Source organism: Lepidochelys kempii, chromosome 21 (genome assembly GCF_965140285.1).
Source record: "Lepidochelys kempii isolate rLepKem1 chromosome 21, rLepKem1.hap1, whole genome shotgun sequence".
NCBI classification, from domain to species: Eukaryota; Metazoa; Chordata; order Testudines; family Cheloniidae; genus Lepidochelys; species Lepidochelys kempii.
The window spans coordinates 13362995-13389015 of NC_136400.1; the positions used below are offsets into that span (position 1 = coordinate 13362995).

Consider the following 26021-nt stretch of genomic DNA (forward strand, 5'->3'; position numbering starts at 1 on the left):
CTGGGCGGCTTTAGCTTGGCTGGGAGGCAGTTTCTGCGCTCCAGATAGAGGGAAAAGCTCCCCATTTGGACCCCCTCTGCAATAAACTTCCACAAACCACGGGGCTGTTTTGCTGTTTTCCCCCTTTTCAAAAAAGTACTGATTTTTTCAGACGACATGTTCTCCTTTTGACCCGCAATCCTCTCTGTGCCTGTCATATACAATATGGAACAATGCAAGCGCTTCCCAGGCGCATCGACTTCATATACTGTGAGAAGGAGGCAGAGACTGTAACCGAGCACAGACCTCCAGCTTGGGTGGGACGTATGCCTGGGGACGAGACAGCCTATTCTAATATCAACTGTGTAGATTAGCTAAACCGGGAGGCTAATTACGTGCAGGTGATCGGAAGAAAAAATAGCCTGACTGACGAAAAGGACCAGGGGAGACCTGGGGAAGAAAAGCCAAAAATCTCATCTTCCTTGTCTCCAAGATCCGGTGGAGCCCGGCCGCTGAGACACAGAGCAGAAGCTGGCTCGGTTATTTGGCTTCTGGTAATTAAACCAAAAAAGATCGTGGAATTAAAACGCAAGCCCAGGGAAAGCCATAAGGGGACCCTCACCCCAGCTCTTCCAGCCAAATCCAGCAGATCCTTGCCAAAGGGAGAGCTGCCAGATCCTTCCCTCCCCGTTGGGAGCTCTGGGTGCTTTCCTGTGCTGGGATGAAGGTTTAAACAAGGACAGACCTGGCGTGGGTGACTGGGCGGTGCATTTCCAGCCAGTCCCAGGAAAGCTGAGGGGGAGTGGGGAGCCCTGGAGCGCTTCAGGCCTGCGGGCGGCAATAAGGACCACCGGGCTGTAGAGGGAAGGCAGGATAGGCCCAGGGGGAGTCCTGGTCCCTCTGTTTTAGCCCAGGGGGCTGGGCTGGGATTAGAGAGTTAATAAACCTGATGAGGGACGCACGTGACTGGATCCCTAGTGGTTTAAGTCAGGCTGAGCCCGGTTTTCTGAGGGGGGAGGGGGTTTGCGATCCCTCCCCGCTCGGCTCAAAGTCTGCGCCGCGGCTGGGTCCCCGCAGCCCCGTTATCTGCCGGCCATGGAGGCGCAGGGCTGCCTCTCCTTCTGCCCCAGCGCACCCCCGCCACCGCCCGCAGGCAAAGCCCCCCCAGCTCCAGGCCTGCAGCGGCGCACCTTCCAGGGCACCCAGAAGCTACCGACCCCCCCTCAGCATCACCCGCTTCCCCCGCAGCCCTTGCGGCTCAGCCCCAGGCCGGGCCGCTACCCGGACACGGACCCTCCAGCCCAGGAGAAAGCGGCCCACAAATACCTGGAGTCCCCCAGCCCGAGCCACCAGGCGCTGTCTGTCAACGGGAAGGCTTTCTACCAGGCCGTGGCCGAAGGTAAAGGGGGGTCTGGGCCCTGCACTGGCCTCCCGGGGGCAGGAATAGCCAGGGGTGGGTAAGAAGGGGCCGTGCTGGGAGCGAAGGTGGCCTTGCACACAGGCACCGACGGCCAGGGCTGGGGCAGCCGGACCCGGCGAGGGGGGGACTGTGTGACTTTAGCCAATCTCTCTGAAAAGCGTTACAGAACCACTGCTGGGGAGGAAGAGCCGTTTATGAAACGCATTGCCATCTGTTTCTCCTCTCCCCCTTCCTTCCTGGGATAGCGCTTCCCTTGTCTCTCTGTCTTTCCTTCTTGTCTGTCTGTTTCTTTCTTTCCTTCCTTCTGTTTCCTTCTTTCTTGTCTCTCCTTCCTTACGTTTCTTCCTCTCGTGTTTTCTTTCTTGTATGTGTGTTTCTTTCTTATCTCTATCTCCTTGTCTTGCTTGTCCTCTTCCTTGTCTTTCTTCGCTTTCTTTCTTTCTTGCTTTCTTTCTTGTCTCTCCCTCCTTCCTTCCTTGTTTGTTTGTTTCTTTCCTTCTTTAGTGTACGTCTCCTTCTTTCTTTTTTATTTCCTCGTATGTTCCTTTCTTTCATCTCTCTCTCCTTCCTTGTATACTTATTTCTTTCTCTTCGCATTTTCCCTCCGAGCCCAGTGATTGTATTTCAGACACTATACAGCGGTTCTGGGCTTTTCTCTCATTGTTTTCCAGAGCAATAAGCAGCTCAAATGAACCTGTGCAATCCGCCCCCATCCCTCCCCCCTGCATGGTAGAACTGTCCCGTTTTCTCCCTCATTTCATTCGATTCCAGGGTCGACCCTGCAATCCTCCGGCAAAGCTCCCGTTGAAGCCAAACCTGCAAGGTCGGGGGGTTTCAGAGGGATCTCCGAGCAAATTGCAAATTTCCCACCTCTCGCTTGCAAAGGGGAGGGGGGAACGTGGGACAGAGGACCAGGGAATTTATTTGAACTTAAAACTGAAAAATAAACTTTGTTTGGCAATTCACAGAAATCCCCGCTAATACTCCAGGAAAATCAAACGAGTTGTTTTCTCTGCCGGTTCTCCTTAGCATTGACAAGCACCAAATTGTAATAATCCTCACGGGATCAAACTCCCTGCATTTTTTCAAAGATAGACAAAGCACCGCATAGAGCAAAGAAAGATATTTTACATAGTCCTTCTCGGTCATTCTTCTTTCTTTTCTCTCCTCTCTTTCTGTTTGGCTTCTACACATTTATTCTGTGATCAGCTAGATCAGAAATCGAAGGAACTTTGAAGGGAAAGTATTTTTTTCCCTCTCAATCTTGTTCTGACTCCACATCTTATCCCTCCTTCCCGCATCTGTTTCTATTTGTGTGTGTTTTTAAATTCACTTTCTAAAATGTCTAAACTAATAATAATAATAAAAAAAAGCCCTTCCTGAAATGCTGGAACAGTTATTTCCTTCGTATTTATATTTAACTCTGGGTGGTGGTTTTCTTTCCTTTTCATCTATCGATCTAACTATTTCCATATTTGTTGGATTTTAACAATAATTGGTCATAGATACAAAAGGTCGTCGTCTGTCCCCCCCACGTGCTGCAATATTAAAATTGGGGAAAGGTATATTAGGAAACAAAGGAAAGCAGAGAGAAACGTCTATTGGTGAATGAATGTTGCCTATGATAGACCAATATATCAAGAGGTCAGTTTTCGTTTTATGGACCCCAGGTTAGCTTAAATTATTTGCTATTCCATTGTTAAGTATTACCACGATCAACATTGTGCTTAACAATAGATGTGAACATACTGGGGTTTATTATCACCATAATAATCATCTGCGATGTGCAACGCTGCATAAATCGTGCAGACAAATATTATCGAAATTCATTAAGAATTGCGCTCTTGCCAGCCTCCTGCGCGCAAAGATTTACGCACGGGCTTAATTTTACAGGCAACGGGGGAAATCCTGAGCCCAGTAAAATCAACCGAGAGTTTTGCCATTGACTTCAGCGAGGGCAGAATGTCTCCCCTGTAGGGCAGACCCTGCCCCTTGTAAGTTATTCCCAAAGTTCCCCTTGACTTCAGTGGCGCAGAGTCAGATTTAGTCAAGGAACCAGTGGGCAAAGTTAAGCGTGTGGGCATTCGGACTTTGAGAATCCAGCCGTGTTGGTGCGGGCTCTACCTGGAGAAATAAGAAAGGAATATTATACATACATAGAAATTAGAGTGCCTGTAATTTCTACTGAAAACTGTGGGAAGGAACTGGATGGAGATTGCTCCCACCGCTCCATCCTTTGCTGATGCAGACTGGGGGATCCCGTGTAATAACCCCCTTGTATCTTCCTCGCTCAGGCAAGCAAGCTGTTATTGAAGTCTATGGGAACGAGGAGCACAGGACTGTGGGGTCAAATCCGGGCTCCCCCGGAGTCAATGGGATTTTTGCCGTTGGCTTCGATGCAGCCGGGATTTCACCGCAGCCGGTGTGGACCTGGGCTTTGCTTTTTTTCCCATGCAAAGCGAGCATACCACAGTGATTTTCTCCACCAGCGAAGAGGGCAGTTTCAGAAGCTGAGCAGCACAAAAGGAGATGGGGGAAATCAGTGCAGAAAATAAAGAATGGAAAAAGCCGAGGCGAGGTGCGAGGGAGGTTGTAAAAGTTCTGGGCTCCTTGGCAATCGCACAAAGCTTTCGAGAGAAGAGAAGCTACTTTCCTGTCTTGACAATTCGCTGCTCACGTTTGTCTCCTTGTCTTTGCCCCGGATAATTGGCATTTGGGGCGCTATTTAAAATCCCCTTATTTATACACTCAGATTACTGCCCAAGAGGATTCGGACAGAGAGGGGTTAAAACACGGAAGGCGAGGGCATTACATTGACTGTGAATGCCGTCCTAATGCTTTGAAAATCTGCAAAGCCCCTTAGATCCTTTGGCCCGAAAACCATCCTGGATATTAATGCCGGGTGATCTATAGCGTTAGATAATGATGAATCCAAACCTACCAGTCTGCAAGCCAAAACACAACGCTGGGGGATAATAATCTAATCTAGAATAGGATTGTTTTTAACGTATTATTTCATAATACCTAGCTCTTAAAAATAACCAGACTTGAAAATGATAAAACACAAACAATATATACCTGAAGGATAATACTCTACGGACATTAATGCAACCTAATAAAAGGCAAATAACAACACACACTAACAGACAACATAATGATACCTACCGATACAACAAACTTTGATGATGCTGATGACAGCAGGAAAACAACACAACACACAAAATATTACACAGCTAAAATAATCATCCAGTATAATAATAATCAAATGCCAATTAATTATAACAATGACGGTTGCATTGATGTTAAAATAACTGAATAACAGAACATCAACAATGACTTTCAGCCATAACAATACAGTTATTAAAAAAAGAACAGGAGGACTTGTGGCACCTTAGAGGCTAACAAATTTATTAGAGCATAATAAATGCTCTTGGGGGTTGGACTAGATGACCTTCTGGGGTCCCTTCCAACCCTGATATTCTATGGTAAGTTTTCGTAGGCTACAGCTCACTTCATGGGATGCATAGAATGGAACATACAGTAAGAAGATAGATGTACAGGTTTCAGAGGAGCAGCCCTGTTAGTCTGTATTTCCAAAAAGAAAAGGAGGATTTGTGGCACCTTAGAGACTAACCCATTTATATATACACATACATACAGAAAACATGAAAAGGTGGAGTAAGAGGCCAATTAATTAAGATGAGCTATTATCAGCAAGAGAAAAAACTTTCCTAGTGATAATCAAGATGACCCATTTAGACAGTTGACAAGAAGGCGTGAGGATACCTAACATGGGGAAATAGCTTGAATATGTGTAATGACCCAGCCACTCCCAGTCTCCATTCAAACCCAAGTTAATGGTATCTAGTTTGCATCTTAATTCAGGCTCAGCAGTTTCTCGCTGGTATCTGTTTTTGAAGCTTTTCTGTTGCAGAATTGCCACCCTTAAGTCTTTTACTGAGTGGCCAGAAAAGTTGAAGTGTTCTCCTAGTGTCAGATTTGTGTCCATTTATTCTTTCGCATAGAGAATATCCAGATTGGCCAATGTTATTGTTCTTCTTTCACTCCATTTTTCACCATTAAATAACCTCTAGACTTCACTGCCACTTATTAATTACTGTTATGGTTAAAAAGTGTCTGTGAGTTCCAACGGTTAATGATCAGTTACTGTTCTTGTTAAAGTGGCCCTGAGTTCCAAGGGTGAGCTCAGGGTGACAATGCAGTCGCATAATAAACTAAAATAATGACACTACATCTTACCGAAAGGAATGCCCTGCAATTGCATCAGGTGTCTCCGTGCTGTTGGGGTTCCCACACATGGATACCCAGCCTGCCCGACCTGCAATTCCTACCCCCCCCCCAGATGTAAATCCTTTTCCCTTCAGATGAGCTTAAGCCCCGTTTCCCATCCCAGCAGCCCAGTCATAGACCCTGGCCCCGCTGCTGAAATCAAAGGCAGAAAACGGGGCATTTGTTGAATCTTCCATTAAAGCGCAGGCCCGAAGGGGGGGGGGGAGCAGGAGCCGCTCCCCGCAGCCCCAGAGCCTGCAAAACGCAAACGCAGCTCGGGCTTATTGTCCCCGCGCTGCTCCGTAAAGCTGGGGAGGAGAGCCCCCTTCTTTGGGCCAGAGAAGCAAGCATTCATCCTTCGCTTTCTCCTTGCTTTGTATGCTCACCTAGGGGCTACAGTACTTCACAAATCAACACTCTCTCCTGGCGCAGCTACTGGCTGTAGGTTTCAGAGGAGCAGCCCTGTTAGTCTGTAGCCCAAAGAGAACAGGGGGACTCGTGGCACCTTAGAGACCAACCCATTTATTTGAGCATCAGCTTTCCTGAGCTACCGCTCCCTTCATCGGAGGATCTAGCATTTGTGCGTCTAAAATATACCCGCGCAAATCCGAGAACATTCCCATCCCATTTGGAAGAGCAGTACCCATATTTTGGCTAAAACCCTAAACGGTTCTGCGTCTCTGTTACCATGTTCCAGTTGCTGAATTAATTTCAAACCTCTATGTACCTCTCTCGATGATGTATTTCCTCGTAGGAACGTCTGTCCATATTTATATCACATGTTAATTCTCAAGAATAATAATTCTCTCATGCTAATTATTCATAATTCTCGATCATTCTCAGTCTGTTAATCCCCAGTCTCTCTCGGTCTCGAGCCACACAAATATGTGTAAAGGGGTAAACAATTCTTCAGATGAAAATAATGTAGGTCTCATGCAAAGTCAGACATTTCTCTGTATTCTAGGCAGAAGTTCGTTCATGTTTATAGAGTCCAAAATGCTGCCGAATTGGATTTGATCTTTTATTGTGTACACACACGCGCATATCCACTTGCATTTATCTATACATATACACACCTGGCGATCCATCACACAGGATAGAGAGATTAGATAGTGCTGGTCAGAAATGCGGTATTTTTTCACACACCCCCCCAAAAAAAAATCAAACAAAATATTTTAATTTCATTTGCTCATGGGGCGGGGGGGGGATTTTTCCTGTTTTTGATCAAGCAAAAAACCAAAAGAAAAAAAGTGATTTGAAAACAGAAGTTTCAGGTTTTGGTTTCTCATTCGGGGGGAAGCCCAAGAAGATTTCTTGTAACACAAACTAACCTCTTCCATGGCCAGTTTAGTTTGTCCACAATAGCAAAAAATCCATTTTCGTGGGAAAAATTGGATCAGTGGAAACATTTCAACCCGCGGTGATTTATAGAGGCGCGCCCTTCTCTGAGAAAGGCAGCTCTCTGTCTGTGCGTTTCATATTGAACCCAAGTGCGCACTAAATCTGTTCCATTTTACTATCCTTTCCCCCTCTTCTCTTTCATCAGATTCACTTAACACCCTGGCACTTTCCTCCTAAATGAGCCGAGATGAGGATTACTAGAAACTCAGGGCTGAAATGAAAGGCCCCCCTGCTTCTCTAAGCACAACATAAATTCTGGGACGAATCTTTCTGCGAGTCTCCGCTGGACGGTCTTGAAATATTTAAAGCCAAATTCGGGGCAATCCCTAGCCCTTGATTTCCTTCCCTGCCAGACAGGGTCAGCTGTAGGAAACTATTTACTACGTGGCCCTTCATGTCTGCGCCCTTTGAATCTAGCCCTCCTGATAAAAAACACAGTTTGAGCTTAATTAGAAGCAGTTGGAATGGACGGACCCTTGTAGACTGGCAGGCAGCAGGCTGTGTAAACAACTCTGCCCCTGAGAAAGGGGAAGCAGGTACCGCAAACAAAGGAGAGGAGAGAGAAAGGCTGGGGGGGAGAGAAAGAGAAAAGGTCTGGGTGGAAGAAAAATGGCAGCCCCCACCCCGCTATCAGGAGACAGTTGTAGTCAGAGGTTTACCCAGCAGCCCCAGCGCTGCCCCCCCCCCCAAAATCATGTTCTCAGCTCCCCCTTTAAAAAGAAAACGGGGGAAGATTCTGGGAGCGGCGAATCTTCTGACCAGGCTCGCTGGGGTTCGCCGCTAAACAGGGGCACGGGCGGAGGAGAAACGGGCCCGCCAGTGCAGAGGGACAAGGGAGCGATTTAAAGTGTGAGAGGGAAAGTTTGACTCTCACTTTTTCCTGCTTTCGTCTCCCGAAGCCGATCTCTCTCATGCGGGGGGTGGCTTCCTTGCTTGTCTTTGGTACAAAAGCAGAGCGGGGAATCACAGCTGTCCCTAGGATTGAGCAAGGACAGACACAAAGCTCCCCCGCCCATAAGGGTCCTGGGCAGAAATCATTCATTCCCTGATGACTTTTCTGCTCCGTTTATTTCCCCAGCGCCCCATGAGATTGCGTGGGACGTACAATTAAAAACAAAACAAAACAACAAACAAAAAACCCTCTCCGATTTTTGCTTTGGCCAAGGAAAGAAATTGGCAAGGGAGGAATTGCTTAAGCCAAGAGACATTGACGAGGTGAAATTGACTAGGTTTGATGCCTGGTTAGTCCACAGGCTAACCGGGGCAGGGCCAGGTCTCCCTTGACTTCTTAGCGCGCCCAGATACCGCGGTGATGGCTGAGTATACAGGCCTGTATCCATTTCCTCCCCACGGCGGGAGAGTTTCTCTCTTGCCCCCATCCCTCGAATAATGGTCTCCGCGTTTTTCCCCTTTACCCGAGAATTGTGGAGCTGTTCCCCAGCGGCTCACCCTGCCAGCTTCATAACCCGTCTGTCTTCTCTGAGTCGAAAGAGCCCATCAAAATACACACGGGAAACTCTCTAGCACCGCGGAGCCACTTCTTCTCTCGTCTCTGATTTTCTTTATTACCCTGCCTGATTGATTTAGGTCCCCGTGTTGCTGTGTATAAATCCGCAGACTCCATAGAAATGGGATGTGTGTTAAAGAGAAGCAGCAGGAGAAAAACGGCAGGATCATTTTGTTGATCAGATTTGGGGGATCAATTCAGCCCAAGGATCTTTCCATGTTCAACAGAACAATCTCCCATCTCTTTACATAACAGTTGGGGTCACCCCCCTCGTTGCAAATTTAAAAATATAATCTCAGCTAAGGGCATTGCTAAATTTTGTCCCATTGATCGCCCTTCAATCCTGAATGTTTGCCTCTGTTGAGACCTGGGGAAATAAAATTGGGAAAACCCAGGACTTTGTATTTTTATCCATCCCAACTATCTAATTTAATTGCTATATCGGTCGCTATGTATTTGAAATAGCTCGATAAACATAGCTGTGGAAAAGAGAGAAAGCTCTCTAAAGTGTCCTGTTGTCTACCTCCAGAGAAAACATTGCCCCCGGTGGGAATTAGTCAAAACAACTAACTCAGTCTCGGCTGTTCGGATAAACCCCAAATTGGTTTAATTAAGAGAAATTCCTTAAATAAACCCACTTCCTCGTCTGGGGAGAGAAGGAGCCGATTCGAATTAGAAACGGTTTAAGAGAAAGGGGAGGCGCTGGGTTCCTATTAGGGTTACGTGCACGAATTCCGATTGATTGAGTTCTGTAAATTGATTCAAGGCATCCAGTGAACACAAGAAAGAGTCGACCTTCCTTTTTCAGGTTTAGGTCTAGGTGCAAGATCCCGACTTTAGATCCGGTGTAAATTCGGATCCTGGACGGCCATTCTAGTTCTCCAGAGCCTCGCGGTTGTTCTTGTTTTGTTAAATGAGGTGGAGGAATGAAATGGGACTTCGGGGCGGGTGCGGAGAACGGAAGGGACAGACGAGCCGGCTGACAAGCGAAGAAAGGAAGAGAGAAGCGATGGGGGGGGGGGGAGGAGAAGAAAGGAGGGAGGAGGGGAAAGACAAGACAGAAAGAGGCTACAATGGATCCATTCAAATGAATCTCATGCAATATTTCAAGGTAAACGCTCTGCTTAGCTGCAGGCCCTCGGCGGCCTGGGGTCAGTCACTTTCCAGCAGACATCTGAAAGGAACTTTCTCTCCAGCACCTTCAGACAGGCCGGTCTGCGGCTCACCCCAGCGCCAGCAGCCACCCTGCGGCACCTCGCCTTGGCTGACGCAGAAATTCTTGGGGGGGAGGGAGGGAGGGGCAGAAGCTCTGGGGCTGCTCTGTGAGCCCAGCTGCAAAACAAACCCTGGGACGGAACAGGAATAGCCCACAAGGAAGGCACCAGGCCATACCCCGGGTAGAGGACCCGTCCCATACAGTCTGTCCAGAATCCAGGGACCCTCTCATTCAGTCCGTACCGGATCCATCCCATACAGTCTATACAGAATCCAGGGCCCCACCCATTCAATCCGTACCGGATCCATCCCATACAGTCGCTACAGGATAGCGGGTCACCCCAGACAGTTTATACAGGATCCAGGGCCTGTCCCATGCAATCCGCACTGGATCCATCCCACACAGTCTATACAGGATCCAGGGCCCCACCCATTCAATCCGTACCGGATCCATCCCATACAGGATCCAGGGTCTGTCCCATTTAATCCATACTGGATCCATCCCACACAGTCTACACAGACTGGCAGGTCACTGCATAGAGTCTATACAGGATCCAGGGCCCCTCCCATTCAACCCGTACCGGATCCATCCCATACAGTCTATACAGGATCCAGGGCCTGTCCCATTTAATCCATATCGGATCCATCCCACACAGTCTACACAGACTGGCAGGTCACTGCATAGAGTCTATACAGGATCCAGGGCCCCTCCCATTCAATCCAGACTGGATCCAGTCTATACAGGAGCCAGGGTCCATCCCATTCAACCTATACGAGACCCTGATAAGCAAAGAATATTGGGCCCAATCCTGCCCTCACTGAAGCCCACGACCAAAATCCCCATTTGCCCCCAGTCATGCAGGATCAGGCCCAATATCAAGAAAGCAAGTTAAAGCTCTGTGCCCTGGGGCCCTTTCTGCTGGAGAAAGAGACCGTGATGGGGAGAGGAAACCCCAGAAGGCTGGATGCCATTAGGAAAGAAAGCATTCCCTAGACTGAAACCAGGACCGGAACTTCAGCCCCAGGGCTTCCTCTGGGCATCCCCAACCCCAACTTCCATGGTGTCCACATCTGCTGAGACCAAGTCCTCTTCCTCCCCTGGGCCCCTTTGCCCCATTTGCACCTGCTGAGAGTAATAGCCTGCAGGTGAGTTGAACCAGGTGTGAGGAAAGCAGTTTCCTAGCAACCCCTTTCCCCTGAGGGACTGAGGGGGTAAAATGTCCCAGGCAATGCAGAAATAGGGCACCGAGCAGGTTAAAGGGGCTGGCACGGCAGCTTCAGGGTGGGCCCCACCGAGAGCCCCGGATAACCTGGGAAAGTTTTGCCTGCCCACGTTGGTAAGAGTGCAGGGAACAGTCATCAAGATTCAGGGCCCAGAACATTCCAGGCCTGACCCGTCAACACACCAGCCGTTCCCTGGAACGGGCAGGCCGGGTTGCTGCCCCCTTTGCAGCCTCCCTCACGCTGGTATTTTAGACTTTGGCTTCTGACCAAGAGCCAGGTCCTTGGCTGGCAAAAATCAACAACATTCCACTGGTGACAACGATGCCAATTTCCACCAGCCAAGGGGCTGGCCCCAGAAGACCTTCCCCACTGGTGCAGTTCCCTCTTGTGTTCTGCTTGTCACCATCGCAGCCAAGCGTGTGCTAAAGAGAATGCTCCTGGCTTGCGGCTGGAAAAGACAGCCTGAGTTCCTCTTTCAGTATGTGGCTCTGATTTATTCCCTCCAACACATTTCAGTACAAATTCCAGACACGGGGCGGGGGGAGAAAAATGCAACATAAATATATTGCCACAGACCCCAACGGGCTGTTTTGTATAAAGCAATTCCTCAAACAATTGATGCGGGCTGGGAAATAGATTCCCTAGGCAGTGCCGTTCAAAGGCGCTGGGATCGCTTGCATGGGGGAGTTCTTTCCAAATAGTTTCTGGAGAAAGATTGAGATCTTTGGGGAGCCCCTGGCCTCCTGCACATTTGCAAAGGTGGTAGCTGAGTGGCTGCAAACCCAGGGCGTGCAAGAAGGGAGTCGTCTCCACGCGTCAGGGTTGTGCATTGCGTCTGTTTGCTGCCACACCAGGCAAGATGTTGCTCCGTCGGTGGCGAGACAGATATTGTGTCCATCTCGTCTGGAGATGGAGAAAGAGTGGGGGGAAGCACATTAGGCAGGCTGGGACAATCTCATCTTGGCTGTGCTTCGGGACAGATCCTCAATGGGTGTAAATAAGTGCAACGCCATTGAAGCCGTTGCTGATTTACACCAGCCGAGGCTCTGCCCCTGCAAGGGCACTCCGCCTAACTCATCCCGCTCACTAGCCTCCATTCATCTCACCAACCTCCACTGCTCAGCTGCTCCCCTCCTTACTCTTCATTTCACACCCCTGGCCTCCTGCTTCATTATACCTCACCCATCCCATTGCTAAAGACTCAGAGATCCCTGAAGCAGCAGGCAGCTGGGCAAGCCCTAGAATGAATGGTTCTGCATGCCCTCAATTCCAGTTGGAGGCAAGGGGATCAAAACATCGTCAATAATTGTCCTATAATCATAAGAATGGCCGCACTGGGTCAGCCCAATGGTCCATCTAGCCCAGTATCCTGTCTTCCAACAGTGGCCATCATGAGGTGCTTCAGAGGGAATCATAGAATATCAGGGTTGGAAGGGACCTCAGGAGGTCATCTAGTCCAACCCCCCTGCTCAAAGCAGGACCAATCCCCAATTTTCCCCACAGATCCTAAAAGGACCCCTCAAGGATTGAACGCACAACCCTGGGTTTAAGCAGGCCAGTGCTCCAACCACTGAGCTATCCCTCCCCAAACGAACAGAACAGGGCAATTATAGTGATCCATCCCCTGTGCTCCACTCGCAGCTTCTGGCAAAAAAGAAGCTAGGGCCATTCAGAGCATAGGGTTGCATCCCTGCCCATCCTGGCTAATAGCCATTGATGGACCTATCCTTCATGAACTGATCTAATTCTTTTTTAAAACCAGTTATACTTTTGGCCTTTACAACGTCCCCTGGCAACAACTTTCACAGACTGGCTGTGTGTTGTGTGAAGAAGTACACTTTCTTTTAAACCTGCTGCCTATTAATTTCATTGGGTGACCCCTGGTTCATGTGTTATGTGATGGGGTAAATAACACTTCCCCATTCACTCTCTTCACACCATTCCTGATTTTATAGACCTCTCTCATATCCTCCCGAGTCGTTCCTTTTCTAAGCTGAACAGTGCCACTCCTTTTAATCTCTCCTCATGTGGAAGCTTTTTCCTTCCCCTAATAATTTCTGTTGCCTCTCTCTGTACTCTTTCCAATTCTAATCCCATCTGTTAAATTGACAGGAGACACACATGTACCATGCTCTAGGCCAATGCAGATAACAGAATCTCTCTCTGTTTTAATAAAAGAACAGGAGCACTTGTGACACCTTAGAGACTAATAAATTTATTAGAGCAAAAGCTTTCACGGGCTACAGCCCACTTCATCGGATGCATAGAATGGAACATAGAGTAAGAAGATGTATATACATACAGATAAGTTGGAAGTTGCCATACAAACTGTGAGAGGCTAATTAGTTAAGATGAGCTATTATCAGCAGGAGAAAAAAAACTTTCATAGTGATAATCAAGATGGTCCATTTAGACAGTTGACAAGAAGGTGTGAGGATACTTAACATGGGGAATTAGATTGAATATGTGTAAAGAGCCAGCCACTCCAAGTTTTATTAACTTCAAACCCAAGTTAATGGTATCTAGTTTGCATATTAATTCAAGCTCAGCAGTTTCTCCTTGGAGTCTGTTTTTGAAGCTTTTCTGTTGCAAAATTGCCACCCTTAAGTCTTTTACTGAGTGGCCAGAGAGGTTGAAGTGTTCTCCTATCGGTTTTTGAATGTTATGATTCCTGATCTCAGATTTGTGTCCATTGATTCTTTTGCATAGAGACTGTCCAGTTTGGCCAATGTACATGGCAGAGGGGCATTGCTGGCACATGATGGCATATATCACATTGGTAGATGTGCAGGTGAACAAGCCCCTGCTGGTGTGGCTAATGTGATTAGGTCCTATGATGGTGTCACTTGAATAAATATGTGGACAGAGTTGGCATAGGGCTTCGTTGCAAGGATAGGTTCCTGGGTTAGTGTTTTTGTTGTGTGGTGTGTGGTTGCTGGAGAGTATTTGCTTCAGGTTGGGGGGCTGTCTGTAAGTGAGGACTGGTCTGTCTTTCAAGATCTGTGAGAGTGAGGGATCATTTTTCAGGATAGGTTCTAAATCTGTGATGATGCGTTGGAGAGGTTTTAGTTGGGGCTGAAGGTGATGGCTAGTGGCGTTCTGTTGTTTTCTTTGTTGGGCCTGTCCTGCAGTAGGTGACTTCTGGGTACTCTTCTGGCTCTGTCAATCTGTTTTTTCACTTCAGCCAGTGGGTATTGTAGTTGTAAGAACGCTTGATAGAGATCTTGTAGGTGTTTGTCTCTGTCTGAGGGGTTGGAGCAAATGCAATTGTATCGTGGAGCTTGGCTATAGACAATGGATCATGTGGTTTGTCCTGGATGGAAGCTGGAGGCATGTACGTAAGTATAGCGGTCAGTAGGTTTCCAGTATAGGGTGGTGTTTATGTGACAGTCGCTTATTAGCACCGTAGTGTCTAGGAAGTGGATCTCTTGTGTGGACTGGTCCAGGCTGAGGTTGACGGTGGGATGGAAATTGTTGAAATCATGATGGAATTCCTATGTGGCCTCCATCACATTAGTACCCAAGTGACTCTCACTCTTTAAGGAAGGAGCTAGGAAGGGCTATTACCTCTATTTGACAGAAGGGGAACTGAGACACAGGGTTGCTTGACTTGCCCAAGGTCACACAGAGCTCAGTGGCAGAGCAGAGAACTGAACTCTGGTCTCCTGAGTCGCTGTCTACTACCCAAAAAGGTGTTGTAACCCTAGCCCTTCATTGGCTTCCCCCAGGAGAAAACCTGGGCCTCACTCGCTGGCTCTGAGCTTTCACCTATTCCCCAACAGAGGAGTAGTCTTTCCCCTCTGGGTATATTGCAGTCGTCGGCAAGATGGATTTGGACCCACTATCTGTCCTGGTGTGTCTTCCCCCTTTTAATGATTTCATCCACAAATCCCACCAGCCCTGCCTTCCCCCACCCCAAGGCTGAGCCATTCAGTTACAGGAGTCCTTAATTCTTGCCTGATGGGGCACGGAGGAGATTTCCCCCCAGAAATACAGGCCCTAATCTCTCTGCACCCGCCCCAGACCCGTGGTGCTGTTTCAGTGTTTAAGGGGGAACTTGGAATGTGTGCTCCATGAATTTATTCAGAGCCAGCAGCCAAGCTCCTGGGTCCGGAATAGTTTAGAACATCCACAGAGAGCAACGTTTGAGGGGTAGGGGAAGCAAGCAACATCATGGCTCTGTGATTCCTTAACCCACTGCTCTGTGTGTTCCCACTGCAGCTGGAACGAAAAGCGCCAAAGGGCAGGGGTACCACCCCGTGCCCACAGACTGCAGAGCCCAGCTGGAAGAAGCCCCTGATCTCAGCTGCTCCCCGGCTGCTTCTCTGGGCAGCTTGAGGGAGCACATCTCCCCCGAGCTCACTGACGCCATGGAGCTAACCAAGAACAAGAACAAGAAGAGAAGGAACAGGACGACCTTCAGCACCTTCCAACTGGAAGAGCTGGAGAAGGTCTTCCAGAAAACCCATTACCCCGATGTGTATGCCAGGGAGCAGCTGGCACTGAGGACAGACCTAACAGAAGCCAGGGTCCAGGTAAGAGAACGAGGGGCAGGCAGGGGATTGGTCCTGCTTTGAGCAGGGGGTTGGACGAGATGACCTCCTGAGGTCCCTTCCAACCCTGATCTTCTATGATTTCTGCAAGGCCCCCTGCTCCTTTCCACAAAGTAAAGTGGCCTTTGCCACCCTACTAATCACTTCACCTGGGATTGTACAAGCCAAGCAGGGGCAGGCCAGGTTGGTACTTGGATTGGAAGATTGCCAAGAGATGCTTACATAGTGTCAGTGTTCCTTCTTCTGTCTCTGAAACGAACACAGCCTGGTGCTATAGGGCGCTGTCTGCTGGAGTACCAGCTTTGTAAAATGGAGTGAGCCACGGCCATTTGGGCCCATTAAATATCCCATTGTGGTATTTTGGCCTAGAGAAGGCTGGTTAATCCCAGCGTCCAGGGCAAATTCCAGTCGGAATAATTACATTGTAACCGATCTTTCTCTAGCAATCGTCTCATGTTCTAAAGTGCTCGGCATTGTACTGGACCTAGGCACAAGCCTGTCTCCCTGAAGTCCGCCTGTATTCTCAGATGGCTATGAAAGCCATCTTTACCTCTTTTCCTAAAAGGCCAAGAAGCATTCCTGTAGGGTCTGCTGTTAAACTTCTGCCACATTCCACCCTCCGTAATATCTTTTATTGGACCAATTTCTGGAACCCACACAGGGTATCGTCAAACAACTTCAAGCCCATAATCGACAGGGACCACATCCTGAACCCACTCTGAACCCATGAACCTTCTCTAAAACCGCTCCTCTGGCTTCAAACAACCCCCCAGACTCACCAAGCTCACTATCCGAAGCAAGCTTCTCACAGACCAAGACACACCAAGTCAAAGCAGCACTAGACCCTGTCATAACAACAGATGCAAAACCTGCAGACATATCTCTACTGCTACAATGATAAATCCCCCCCACACACACACACACCACACTTTTCAAGGTCCCTGGGTCCTACATATGCCTATCACAACATGGGGCATACCTCATCCATTGCATCAAATGCCTCAACAACTTGAAACCAGACAATCACTATGCTCTCAAAAAGAAAAGGAGGACTTGTGGCACCTTAGAGACTAACCAATTTGTTAGTCTCTAAGGTGCCACAAGTCCTCCTTTTCTTTTTGCGAATACAGACTAACACGGCTGCTACTCTGAAACCTATGCTCTCAAATGAACTCACATAGAAAAATCATAAAAGAAACACTCCCTGTCACCTGCGGGTGAAAACTTTTCACAAAACGACCACTCTATAGGTGACCTCTCAGTCCTAGTCCTCAAAGGACACCTGCACAATACCTTCTAAAGACAGGCCTGGGAGCTTAAATTCAGAACTTTGCAAGATGCTAAAAGCCATGGACACTGGATTTACTTCTCATAACAAAAATCTGTAACTCACTATCCCTCCTTTGTTCTGTGACTGTAGAGGTGTTAATTGCCCTCTTCATCTTGAATGGTCTCTTGCAACATGTGTTAAATTCTTATGCTTACCAAGCTGTTCCATCTTGTATTTAGCTGTGATACTTAAATTTCCCAGACCTGAAGAGGAGCTCTGTGTAGCTCCAAAGTTTGTCTCTTTCAACAACAACAGTTCGTCCAATAAAGGATACTACACCTCACCCACCTTGTGTCTCTCATATCCTGGGACCAACATGGCTACAACAACTCTGCAAACAAAGTTTAAACTCTTGTTCAATGTCTTTCTTTTAATAACAGCACCATCTTGCATTTATACAGCACCTTTCAACCCAGCTAAAGGGTTTCTACCACTGGCATCCCCAGGACATGCATAGGGACTGGACTGGAGTGGATAACTTATCCCTTCGCTGAATGGAGAGGCCACGCCAAGGAGACCTGGGCATACAGCTTGGAGCAGCCCAGCTTTTCCTCTGGCACCCCCTTCACATCAGCAGGGTTAACTCTCCCCACAGGCATTGGCATGTGGTTTCAGTCTCACACTGGAAAGCCAGAAAAGTTGGCTTGCAGGAATGCCTCTAGGAATGTGCAAAATGAAGTGAGTGCGAGTGATGATCGAAAGCAACAGGAGAAACTGGCGCTCAGAGCTACGAACACACATCTGGACAGGAATCCGCGCAGCCTCGCCACTCTGGTTATTAAATATCACTGTAGAGGACGAGCCAGTCTGCAAATGTAATGCTGGGTGAGGGAGAATGTCCCGTCAGCGGAGAGGGGGATGTAACAGGCCAGTGTGTCTGAGCCCGCGCTCATATGCGGGGACTCCACCAGGATATGCTTTGTCACCCAGCCTGCCACAGCTACAGAGTTAGCTGGGAAGCACATTCTGAGGCAGGATGGGTTCTGGGGAGAAGCTAGTGGTGTCCCCTGGTGGCAGCCGTCGGAGGAGACTAAGGAGAGTTGAAGCAAGTGTGATGGAAAGGAGGCTGCGGTTGTTTGCTTTGGGGACAGAATAATAATAATTCCTAGTTTTTATACAGCACTTTTCATTTAGAGACCTCAAAGCACTTTACAGAGGAGGTCAGTAGCATTCTTCCCATTTTACAGGTGGGTAAACTGAGGCACAGGGAGGTGAAGTGACTTACCAGCTCAGGGCAGAAATGGATGTAGAGTTTAAAGGAACGGGACGTTGTGAGATGGGTGTGGAGAGCCAGATCTGAAAGGGCCCAGAGTTTGGTCCCAGGGTTTTGGTTTGGCCTGTTACACAGTTAGGGGCCGGTCAGAAAGTTCTAATCTGGATCTGAATGGTTCAGGGACACCTGGATCTCAGACTGAGGCTTGGGTTCATCTCTAACAGTCAGTGCTGCAGCTAGTGGAATAAGCGAAGAGTCAGAAAGAGGTCAGCCAAGGAGAGGCCCTCCTAGCTATAGACTCAGATTTTAAGCCCAGAAGGTGCCCATCTAGTCTGACCTTCTGCACAGCAAAAGCCAGAGACCCTCCCCCAGTGATTCCCTGCATCAAGCCCATAGGAAGATACCTGCAATGCTATCTTGGGAAATTCCCCTGAATGCAGTTATTTGAGGTGGTAACTGAAGTGCTAGCAACCTCAGACTGGCACTTCCTGAGACAGCCCCACTGAAACCTCAGCATCTCTAGCGCCTGCCAGAGACACCGTTACCAGCATCTTGCTAGATAGCACCAAACTGCCGTCATCATCCGAGGCTTGCACCATCACTGCATCCCAGGACAGTGATGCCTGTACCATCAGACGGAGAACCCGCAGCTAGTTCCTCCAGGCCGAGGCTAGACCCCTGTGAATATACTCACTGTTAATGGACTGGAGTACATCAGAATAGAAGCAGCTTGGGGAAATCTGAGACCCAGGAACGCATGAATAGAGGTTGTGTGTGTGGTAACCGCCTGTAGGCTGCAGCTATTCATAGGAAGCATCTGACTACTTCCAGAGGGTGGGTCCATTTTACAGTAGAACAGCTACAGCGTTGTGGGTGCTTCCTACATCAACGGAAGAGTTTCCCCATCACTGTAATTAATTCACCTCTCTGCAAGGCAGTAGCTAGGTGGACGGAAGACTTCTTCCATCAACCTCGTTGCGCCTACAGTGAGGGTAAGATCAAGCTAACTATGTCGTACCGGGGCGAATTTTTTCACAGCCCTGAGTGATGGAGCTAGGCCAACTTAATTTGTGGGCGTAGACAAGGCCATAACGAGGATATAAAAATAAGTAGTCACCCCAGGAACCTGTGCTCTGTATGTTATGGGAGAGAAAGGACGTCTTCCTCCTTTCTGCTGTTGAATTCAGTGCCAGTTAAAAGGCAGACAGCCCTGGAGACTGAAGTCCTTTTGTTATCCAGAGAGCAGGTACAGCAAGGGAAAGCAGCATAAGCTTGCTCCAAACTCCATCTGACAGATGAGCCTCAGCCATGAACTGGAGGGACCAGCCCTACTGCTGTCATCTCTCCATGGTCCATTCAACCCTTGGCACCTCTGAGACTGCCAACAAGGGGGCGAGATAGCGATGGTATCACTAGGGCTCCTTGTGTGCTGTAGATGCCTGTCAGCTAGGAACCGGACCGACAGCCACCAGACACATCGTGGCAAAGGCTTTCAGACGCTGCCGATCTGCACAGCATCGGATCTGCTGGCCACAAGACGAAGGGCTCCATGCCTCGGTATCAACCCACCGCTCACAGCCCATGCTCTTAAAGGATCAGTTTGACGAAGTGACTCACCAGCCAGTGCGTTGCCTTGTGGCTGGGTATGATGCTGTTGGTTTTTCCCTCTCCATTGCCGCACTGACCAGCCCTCAGGTCTGCCGGTGGCCCTTGGTCCCGTGACTCAGCCCTCCAGCCAGGTCAATTTCTAATCTCACCCCTTCTGAGTTAAGGGGGAGACGAGTCCAATAACAGTCCAGCAGCCTTCTGCCAGGGCTCCAGCCCGACTCTAGGCCAACTATGGCTCTTGCCCAGGACCTTCACCAGGCCTTTCCATGGTGGCCTATAGAGACTGGATTCCCTACCTCTAGTCTGGGTTCCAGCCCAGGACCCTGGAGCAGATCTGCTTCTAAGATCTGCTTCTTCTGACCTCTTCCTTCTTCCCCAGTCTTCTTCCTACTGTGGCCCGCCTCTAGGCCTTTTCCCCCAGCCCTCGGGGAATGGTAACATAAGACAGACACAATGCAAAAATAGCCCAGACACATCCCTGGTCTCCCTCCTCTGGGGGGACACTGGATAAGCCATGGCCCTGCTCAGCATCCTCCGGGTAGCATTTGCAGTAACCCTCTGCCAGCTTTGGCTCCGTGGTGCTTCTTGCTGGGAGTTAGTTGGGAGAGATCTGTCCACCTCCCTAGGCTTGGCCCTCTTCAACTGGGCTTTTCCCTTTTAAGGCTCCTCTCCTCCATGGTTGACATGCCTGACCCCAAAGCTGTTCCTTCAACCCCTTCTTGCCTGGTGTGGGGCTTGTACAGCCCATCACCAACATCACAATGGAAGGTAACTTTCTGGGGCTAGCTGGTTTCATCTGGGCTAAGGTAAGACTTGGGCTCAATCCTTTTGTCAGGCCATGGGTGGAAATGTGTTTGGTGGTCTTGTACCAACCCCGAATGGGACCAGAAATGAACCCAGGAGACCACCACGGAATCTAGCGCTCCGAATGGTCTCCATAAATGAGAGCAATAGGGATGGTGCAGTCGCGGTGCCAGGTGAGGACCGAGGTGCACTGGAAGATGGAAGCTTGCCCAGTGCTCACCCTGCCAGTGCCTCCATCCCCTCGCCAAAATCACATGCACCATATGGACCCATTTATAGCTCAGATAGGAACCAATGCATGCAAGTACCCCACATTCCACTGCAGGGTCCCCTAAACCCACTTACCAGACAAAATAAGTTTTGTGCTAATAAAGTGGCAGAGTCCGCTACACCATACCCCATATGCCAGTGGAACCCCGGACACTGCACTGCCCCCTAAGGCCCAGACAGATACCAACATAAACCCTGTATTCCTTGGGTGTCTCCAGTCTCCTGCCCCCCCGTAAGGTCATGATAGGTCTAAAGTTGATCACTTTCAGTTGGGTCCCTGCTGGGTCTGACCCTTGGCTGTTTCAGTGTCTCTGTGTTGATTGACAGTCTCAGCTCACCTGGGATTTGCACTGTTCCCCCAGGTTTGGTTCCAGAACCGGAGAGCAAAGTGGCGGAAACGAGAACGTTATGGGAAAATCCAGGAGGCGAGAAATCCCTTCGTGGCCACCTATGACATCTCTGCCCTGCCCAGGGCTGAAAACTACCCTCAGGTACTGAGACAGAATCAGGAACAGTGGCCAGACCTCACCCTCATCAGAACGTGCTGCGCCAAATTAGGATTTCACGTCCATGAGCGTAAATCTAGATTAGCTCCACTCAAATCAATGCAGTTACTTCAGATTGACACCATGTAAATGAGAAGACAAGGGGGCCCTAATCTCCCTCATAAAGGGAGAATAATGCAGCAGATCAGAGTGACACCATATTACGCCCCATTTCCAAGCCTTTTGAATCGCTTCACTGGGGAATCTCACACTTCCCCAGTATCCCCCTAAGCCCTTGGCCCCGCAGACCAGGGATAAACACAGCAGAATAGCCCGACTGGTGCTGCCTTCACATTCACCCTTCATATTTCTAAGACAGCTGGGAGAAATTTTTCCAGATTAAACATTTTTTTCCCCCTGAAAAATGCAGATTTGGGTCGACCAAAACATTTCGCATCGAATTCACCAAATTGTTTCAGTCAGAAACAAACAAACCCTTCAGAAAAAGTCAAAACATTTCATTTCAACATTTTTGAAATGAAACGTTTTGATGCAAAATGACTTTTTGTTTCCAATTTTACTTTTATGAATTATTTTAACAGGTAAAAAACCAACCCCCCCCCACATCTTCAAAATGAAACAAACTGGTTCATTTGACCCCAAAACATTATTTTATTTTTGTTCTTCAGTTCAGCCAAATCACCAGGAACAAACAAACAAAAATCATAGTTACTGGCTAAGCTCTATTTTCTAATGCCCTGGAGACACTTCTCTTGTCCCCCAGTGCTCCTGGCCAGAGTCAACTAAAGACAAGTCTGGCCCCTCTCAGAAACTCCATCCCAGATTTTACACCACCCCCTGCACATGCTGGAATAGGACTTTGGGAGCGTGATCATTTCTCTCTGGAGCCCCATACAGCGTGGGCATGATCAATTTCATGAGTGACCCCCTAGTTTTCGAGTGCCAAATGCGTGTATCCAAACACACCAGAACTCTGGGGCACTGGAAAGACAGTGTTGACTGAGTACTTAAGACCATTTCTACCATTGAATGTCACCCAGTAATTAGTGGACCCCTCTAAGATTTCTGCTCTCTGCCCTCTCATTAGGTGCCCGATCACACAAAGTTGGTGGGATTTAAGGGCACTCACAGGTTCGGGTCAAATGTTCCAGGGCAGAAGAACGTGCAGCTCCGGCATTGGGAGTTATGTAGCAAGGAACCCACCGCTCCTCGCAGTGTTATCCCCGGGGCTCTCCTATGCCCTGGGAACACCAGACCTAAATTGCGTCCTTAAATTACGTAACACCCTTTTTTGCTGATTTTCAAGACCCGCCCAGCCCTTGTAAACATTTTGCAAAACTGAAACAAACGAGCAGAGTTAAGGACCCAGCCACTCCTTACTGTGCGATGTAATTTATGGACAGCCCCTTTTCCCTCCCAACAATTTATCGATGGAGAATACCGTTTCCACAACATTTGACATTTTCGACGGGGAAATTTTGTTTTTTTCTGAAATTTTCTGATTTTTGGTTAAGCAAAACTGAAACAAACTATTTGGGGCCAATTCAACTTGAAACAGCATTTCCCTATTGTGGGGCATTGCCTCACGGGAGTTGTAGGTAGAAGGCCTGATGCCCCCATGCTCTCCTATGGGCCAGTTTTCCTGGCTAGATGACATCTTTGTAGAAGGGTCAACTCACTGCTGGAGCGCCCCCTCGTGGCTGGGCATGGTGTAGTAATGCTTTTCCCTCTAGCACCGCTGCCGACATTCGCTTTGGTCCTGCAGGGTCTGTCTTCTCGTGACGCTGGCCTCCAGCCAGATCATGTTTTAATTCCACCCTTTCCAGGGGAACAGAAAGTTCAACACAGAACAGTCCAGTGTCATTACAAAAGGCCTTTGGCCCCCAGCTCTGGGTGACATGGTGTATACACCCTTTTCTCAGGGCTTCCAGCAGTCTATATCCCCTTCTCAGGGGCTTCCCCACCTTCCCCAGTGACTGGTGGGGGAAGCCCAGACCCACTTTCTATGCTGGGTTCCAGTCCAGGGACCCTATCCCTGCAGCCAAGGTCTGCTCCTTCAAACTGCTGTCTCCTGGACTTTCATCCTACTGTAGCCTCTCCCACAGCCTCTCTAAATTCACCCTTCGTTCAGGGCAGGATTCTCCTCGGGAATCCCCCAACATATCCCAAACTTAAACCAACTTCTCGGGCTTGACCTTTCATCCCTCCTAAGTTTCTCTTGCTCAGTTCCTCAGAGGAACTCCTCCCTGGGCTCGACCCCTGGAAGTCCAGATTTTCTGCCCCTTTATCAGGGCTCATCACCAGAGCCTGTTACACCCCTGTGCCTGCTCCATATCTCTCTCGGCCTCCTAGTAGACTTCTCTACTCAGGAGGGGATCCCAGGGCCAACTCTTCCGCTCTGGGCTTCCTTCTTGACTCTCCAGTCTCTCCACGCTCGAATCCCAGGGAGTGACCGCACAGTTCTTCCCTCTCACAATGCAGCCCCTTCTGATCTGGGCTTCCTCTCTTTAGTTACCACTTAGCTCCATCCCCAGCTGGGCTTCATCTTAAATAATGCCTGGCCCACCCTGCAGGTGCAGCCAGATGGGTTAATTGGCCTCTGAGGGGGTACACACCCCTGCACAATCTCCCATGATACCACACTATCTCCCCACTGGTGGAGGGGTATCATGTGAAATGTAGTCCATCCAAGGCGTCCAGGAGAGACCGAGGTCCTTCTCAGACCCAAACGGCAACGCCCAAGAGGCAGCGTGCCCCACATGGGAATATAGTTTAATGTTGAATGGACTCATTTTAACACTTGTGACTCGAAATTTCGATGGTTGTTAGGAAAACGGAAACAGAACATTTCGTTTGGGGTCAGTTCAAGATTAAACTGGGATGTTGAACCAGTGGAATTCCCCCTGGGATGGAAATTCTGACTTGCACTCAGCTGCACTCCATCCCCCGCAGCAGGCATGCAGGAGGGACAGCACGCCCTCCAGACCAGTCAGCAGCTAACCCAGCCTTGTCTGTCTGTTTTCCCTTGTTTCAGCTGCAGAATAACCTGTGGCCGAGCGCCGGATCGGGGAGCCCTGCAGGACCCTGCCTCATGCCCCCCGAGAGCATCCCTTCCCCCTGCGTGTCTCCATACCCGCATGCCCATGGGAACATTGCCGGATTCACGGGCATCCCTGGTTCTCCCAACCAACACCCCGGGATCAACAACCTGTACTCCATCCACGGCTTCCCCCCTTCCCTCGGCAGCCACGGCTTTCAGCCCCCGCCGGACAACGACTACAAGTCCCCGGGCCTGGTCACGCTGAGAGTGAAATCCAAAGAGCCCGCCAGCCTGCTTAACTGGACCACGTGATCACCCTGGAAGGAGCTCGGCTGAGGACACAACCCACCCAGCAGGTGGTAGGCAGCTCTTTGAAGCCAACTTTCCACACGGGGTAGAGAGAGCTCCCAGTCTGTGCTCTTCCCTTCCCTTCAGCCTCCCTGCACTCCAGGCCAAGCAGCTGGCACCTCAGACAGGATCCCAGGGCTAATGCGAACTGAGGAGCGCAGCGGCCATCTTTCTCCTTGTCTTGGCGTTGAGGTGTTGGAGTCAGCCCCCAGGAGATTTCTACAGAGGCTGGAAAGCTCTTATTCCAACTCTGATTCCCTCCTTCCAGAATCCCTCAGGCTTGCTCTGCAATGGGACCTTTTTGCCCCACGCTTCCCACTCAGGCTGCCTCCAGGGGGAGCCAAAAGCAGTGGTAGCAACTGCAGGAACCCTAGTGTAGACAAGACCTTATCACCGTGTTGTGTAGACAGTCTCTGTTAGGGTAAAATGCCAGTGGGCCGGAGAGTCCTACCTGTGCTGTGGCCATCACTGGTGGGGTTGAGACATTGTAGGGGGTGGAAACATCCAGTGCAGACCCACACACGCTTCTTCAGGGAAAAGGGACCAGGAATGGCACAGTCAGCTGTCCCCTTAGTTCCCACCCAACCCAATGTCCCCTTCTCCTGAGTGGGAGAAGCCACTGGAGATTCTCCTCCCATAATCCACTGCACCAAGACGCTTCTTCAAAGCCCTGACTCCCCTCCGGCAAGCACTTCCATGGGCAGGGACAGGGTGGGGAAGGAAAGAGGCAGGAGCTGATGGGGTGGGGGTGGTGATGATCCCCCATTTACCATGGAACGCTGGAGTCTGCTGCTATTCACTTTTACTGAGCTGTGCTCTGCTACCTGCCCCTGGTCTTAGCAAGAGGGGAGGGGGGGGGTCCCAAGTATAACCTCACCGAAAGCCCCCACAAAAATACATCCAGCCCAGGAAGGAGAGGAGGGGAGCCGAGCCTCGTCCTGTGTGCAGGGGCTGGATGGGGGATTTGCTCCCAAACTGCAGCTGCTTTAGATGGAGATTTCTTAGTAGAATGGTTTCCCTTTGGTCTGAGCCATTAGCCAGCACCTGAGGCCTTGCTGGGTAAGGGTCGTTTCCAGTAGGAGGAAAAATTGATGCTACGAGCCAGGTATATTCTTTGGTGCAATCCTGGTGGTTTACTAAGAATGCACAGAGCCCTCTTCTCCTGAACACTGCAGGAACAAGCAATGTTCCTGGCTCAGAATTTCCACACCTGCCCCTCCAGCCAGCACTCTGCCCAAAAGCTGTCCTCTCTCTTGGCTTCCTCCCAGGGCCACACTCCTATGGCGCCTCTCGCGGTCTGCTCACCTGCTCCC

General features: G+C 49.4%; 1 protein-coding gene across 1 annotated transcript; it reads left to right on the forward strand.

Annotated features, from left to right (window-relative positions):
- Nucleotides 1-1074: 1074 nt before the first annotated feature.
- On the forward strand, nt 1075-24693 carry ALX3 (ALX homeobox 3). Its single transcript, XM_073320418.1, has 4 exons — nt 1075-1378; nt 15258-15571; nt 21177-21305; nt 24355-24693. The coding sequence occupies exons 1-4, from the start codon at nt 1075-1077 to the stop codon at nt 24670-24672; spliced, it is 1065 nt and encodes a 354-aa protein (XP_073176519.1). The 3' UTR covers nt 24673-24693.
- Nucleotides 24694-26021: the final 1328 nt, after the last annotated feature.

What these genes read in the sequence shown, in the direction of transcription:
- ALX3 (XM_073320418.1), top strand. Translation starts at nt 1,075, where the DNA reads ATGGAGGCGCAGGGCTGCCTCTCCTTCTGCCCCAGCGCACCCCCGCCA. An exon ending in CTACCAGGCCGTGGCCGAAG is followed by an intron (nt 1,379 to 15,257) that starts GTAAAGGGGGGT and finishes TTCCCACTGCAG; the next exon opens with CTGGAACGAAAAGCGCCAAA. An exon ending in GGGCTGAAAACTACCCTCAG is followed by an intron (nt 21,306 to 24,354) that starts GTACTGAGACAG and finishes CCCTTGTTTCAG; the next exon opens with CTGCAGAATAACCTGTGGCC.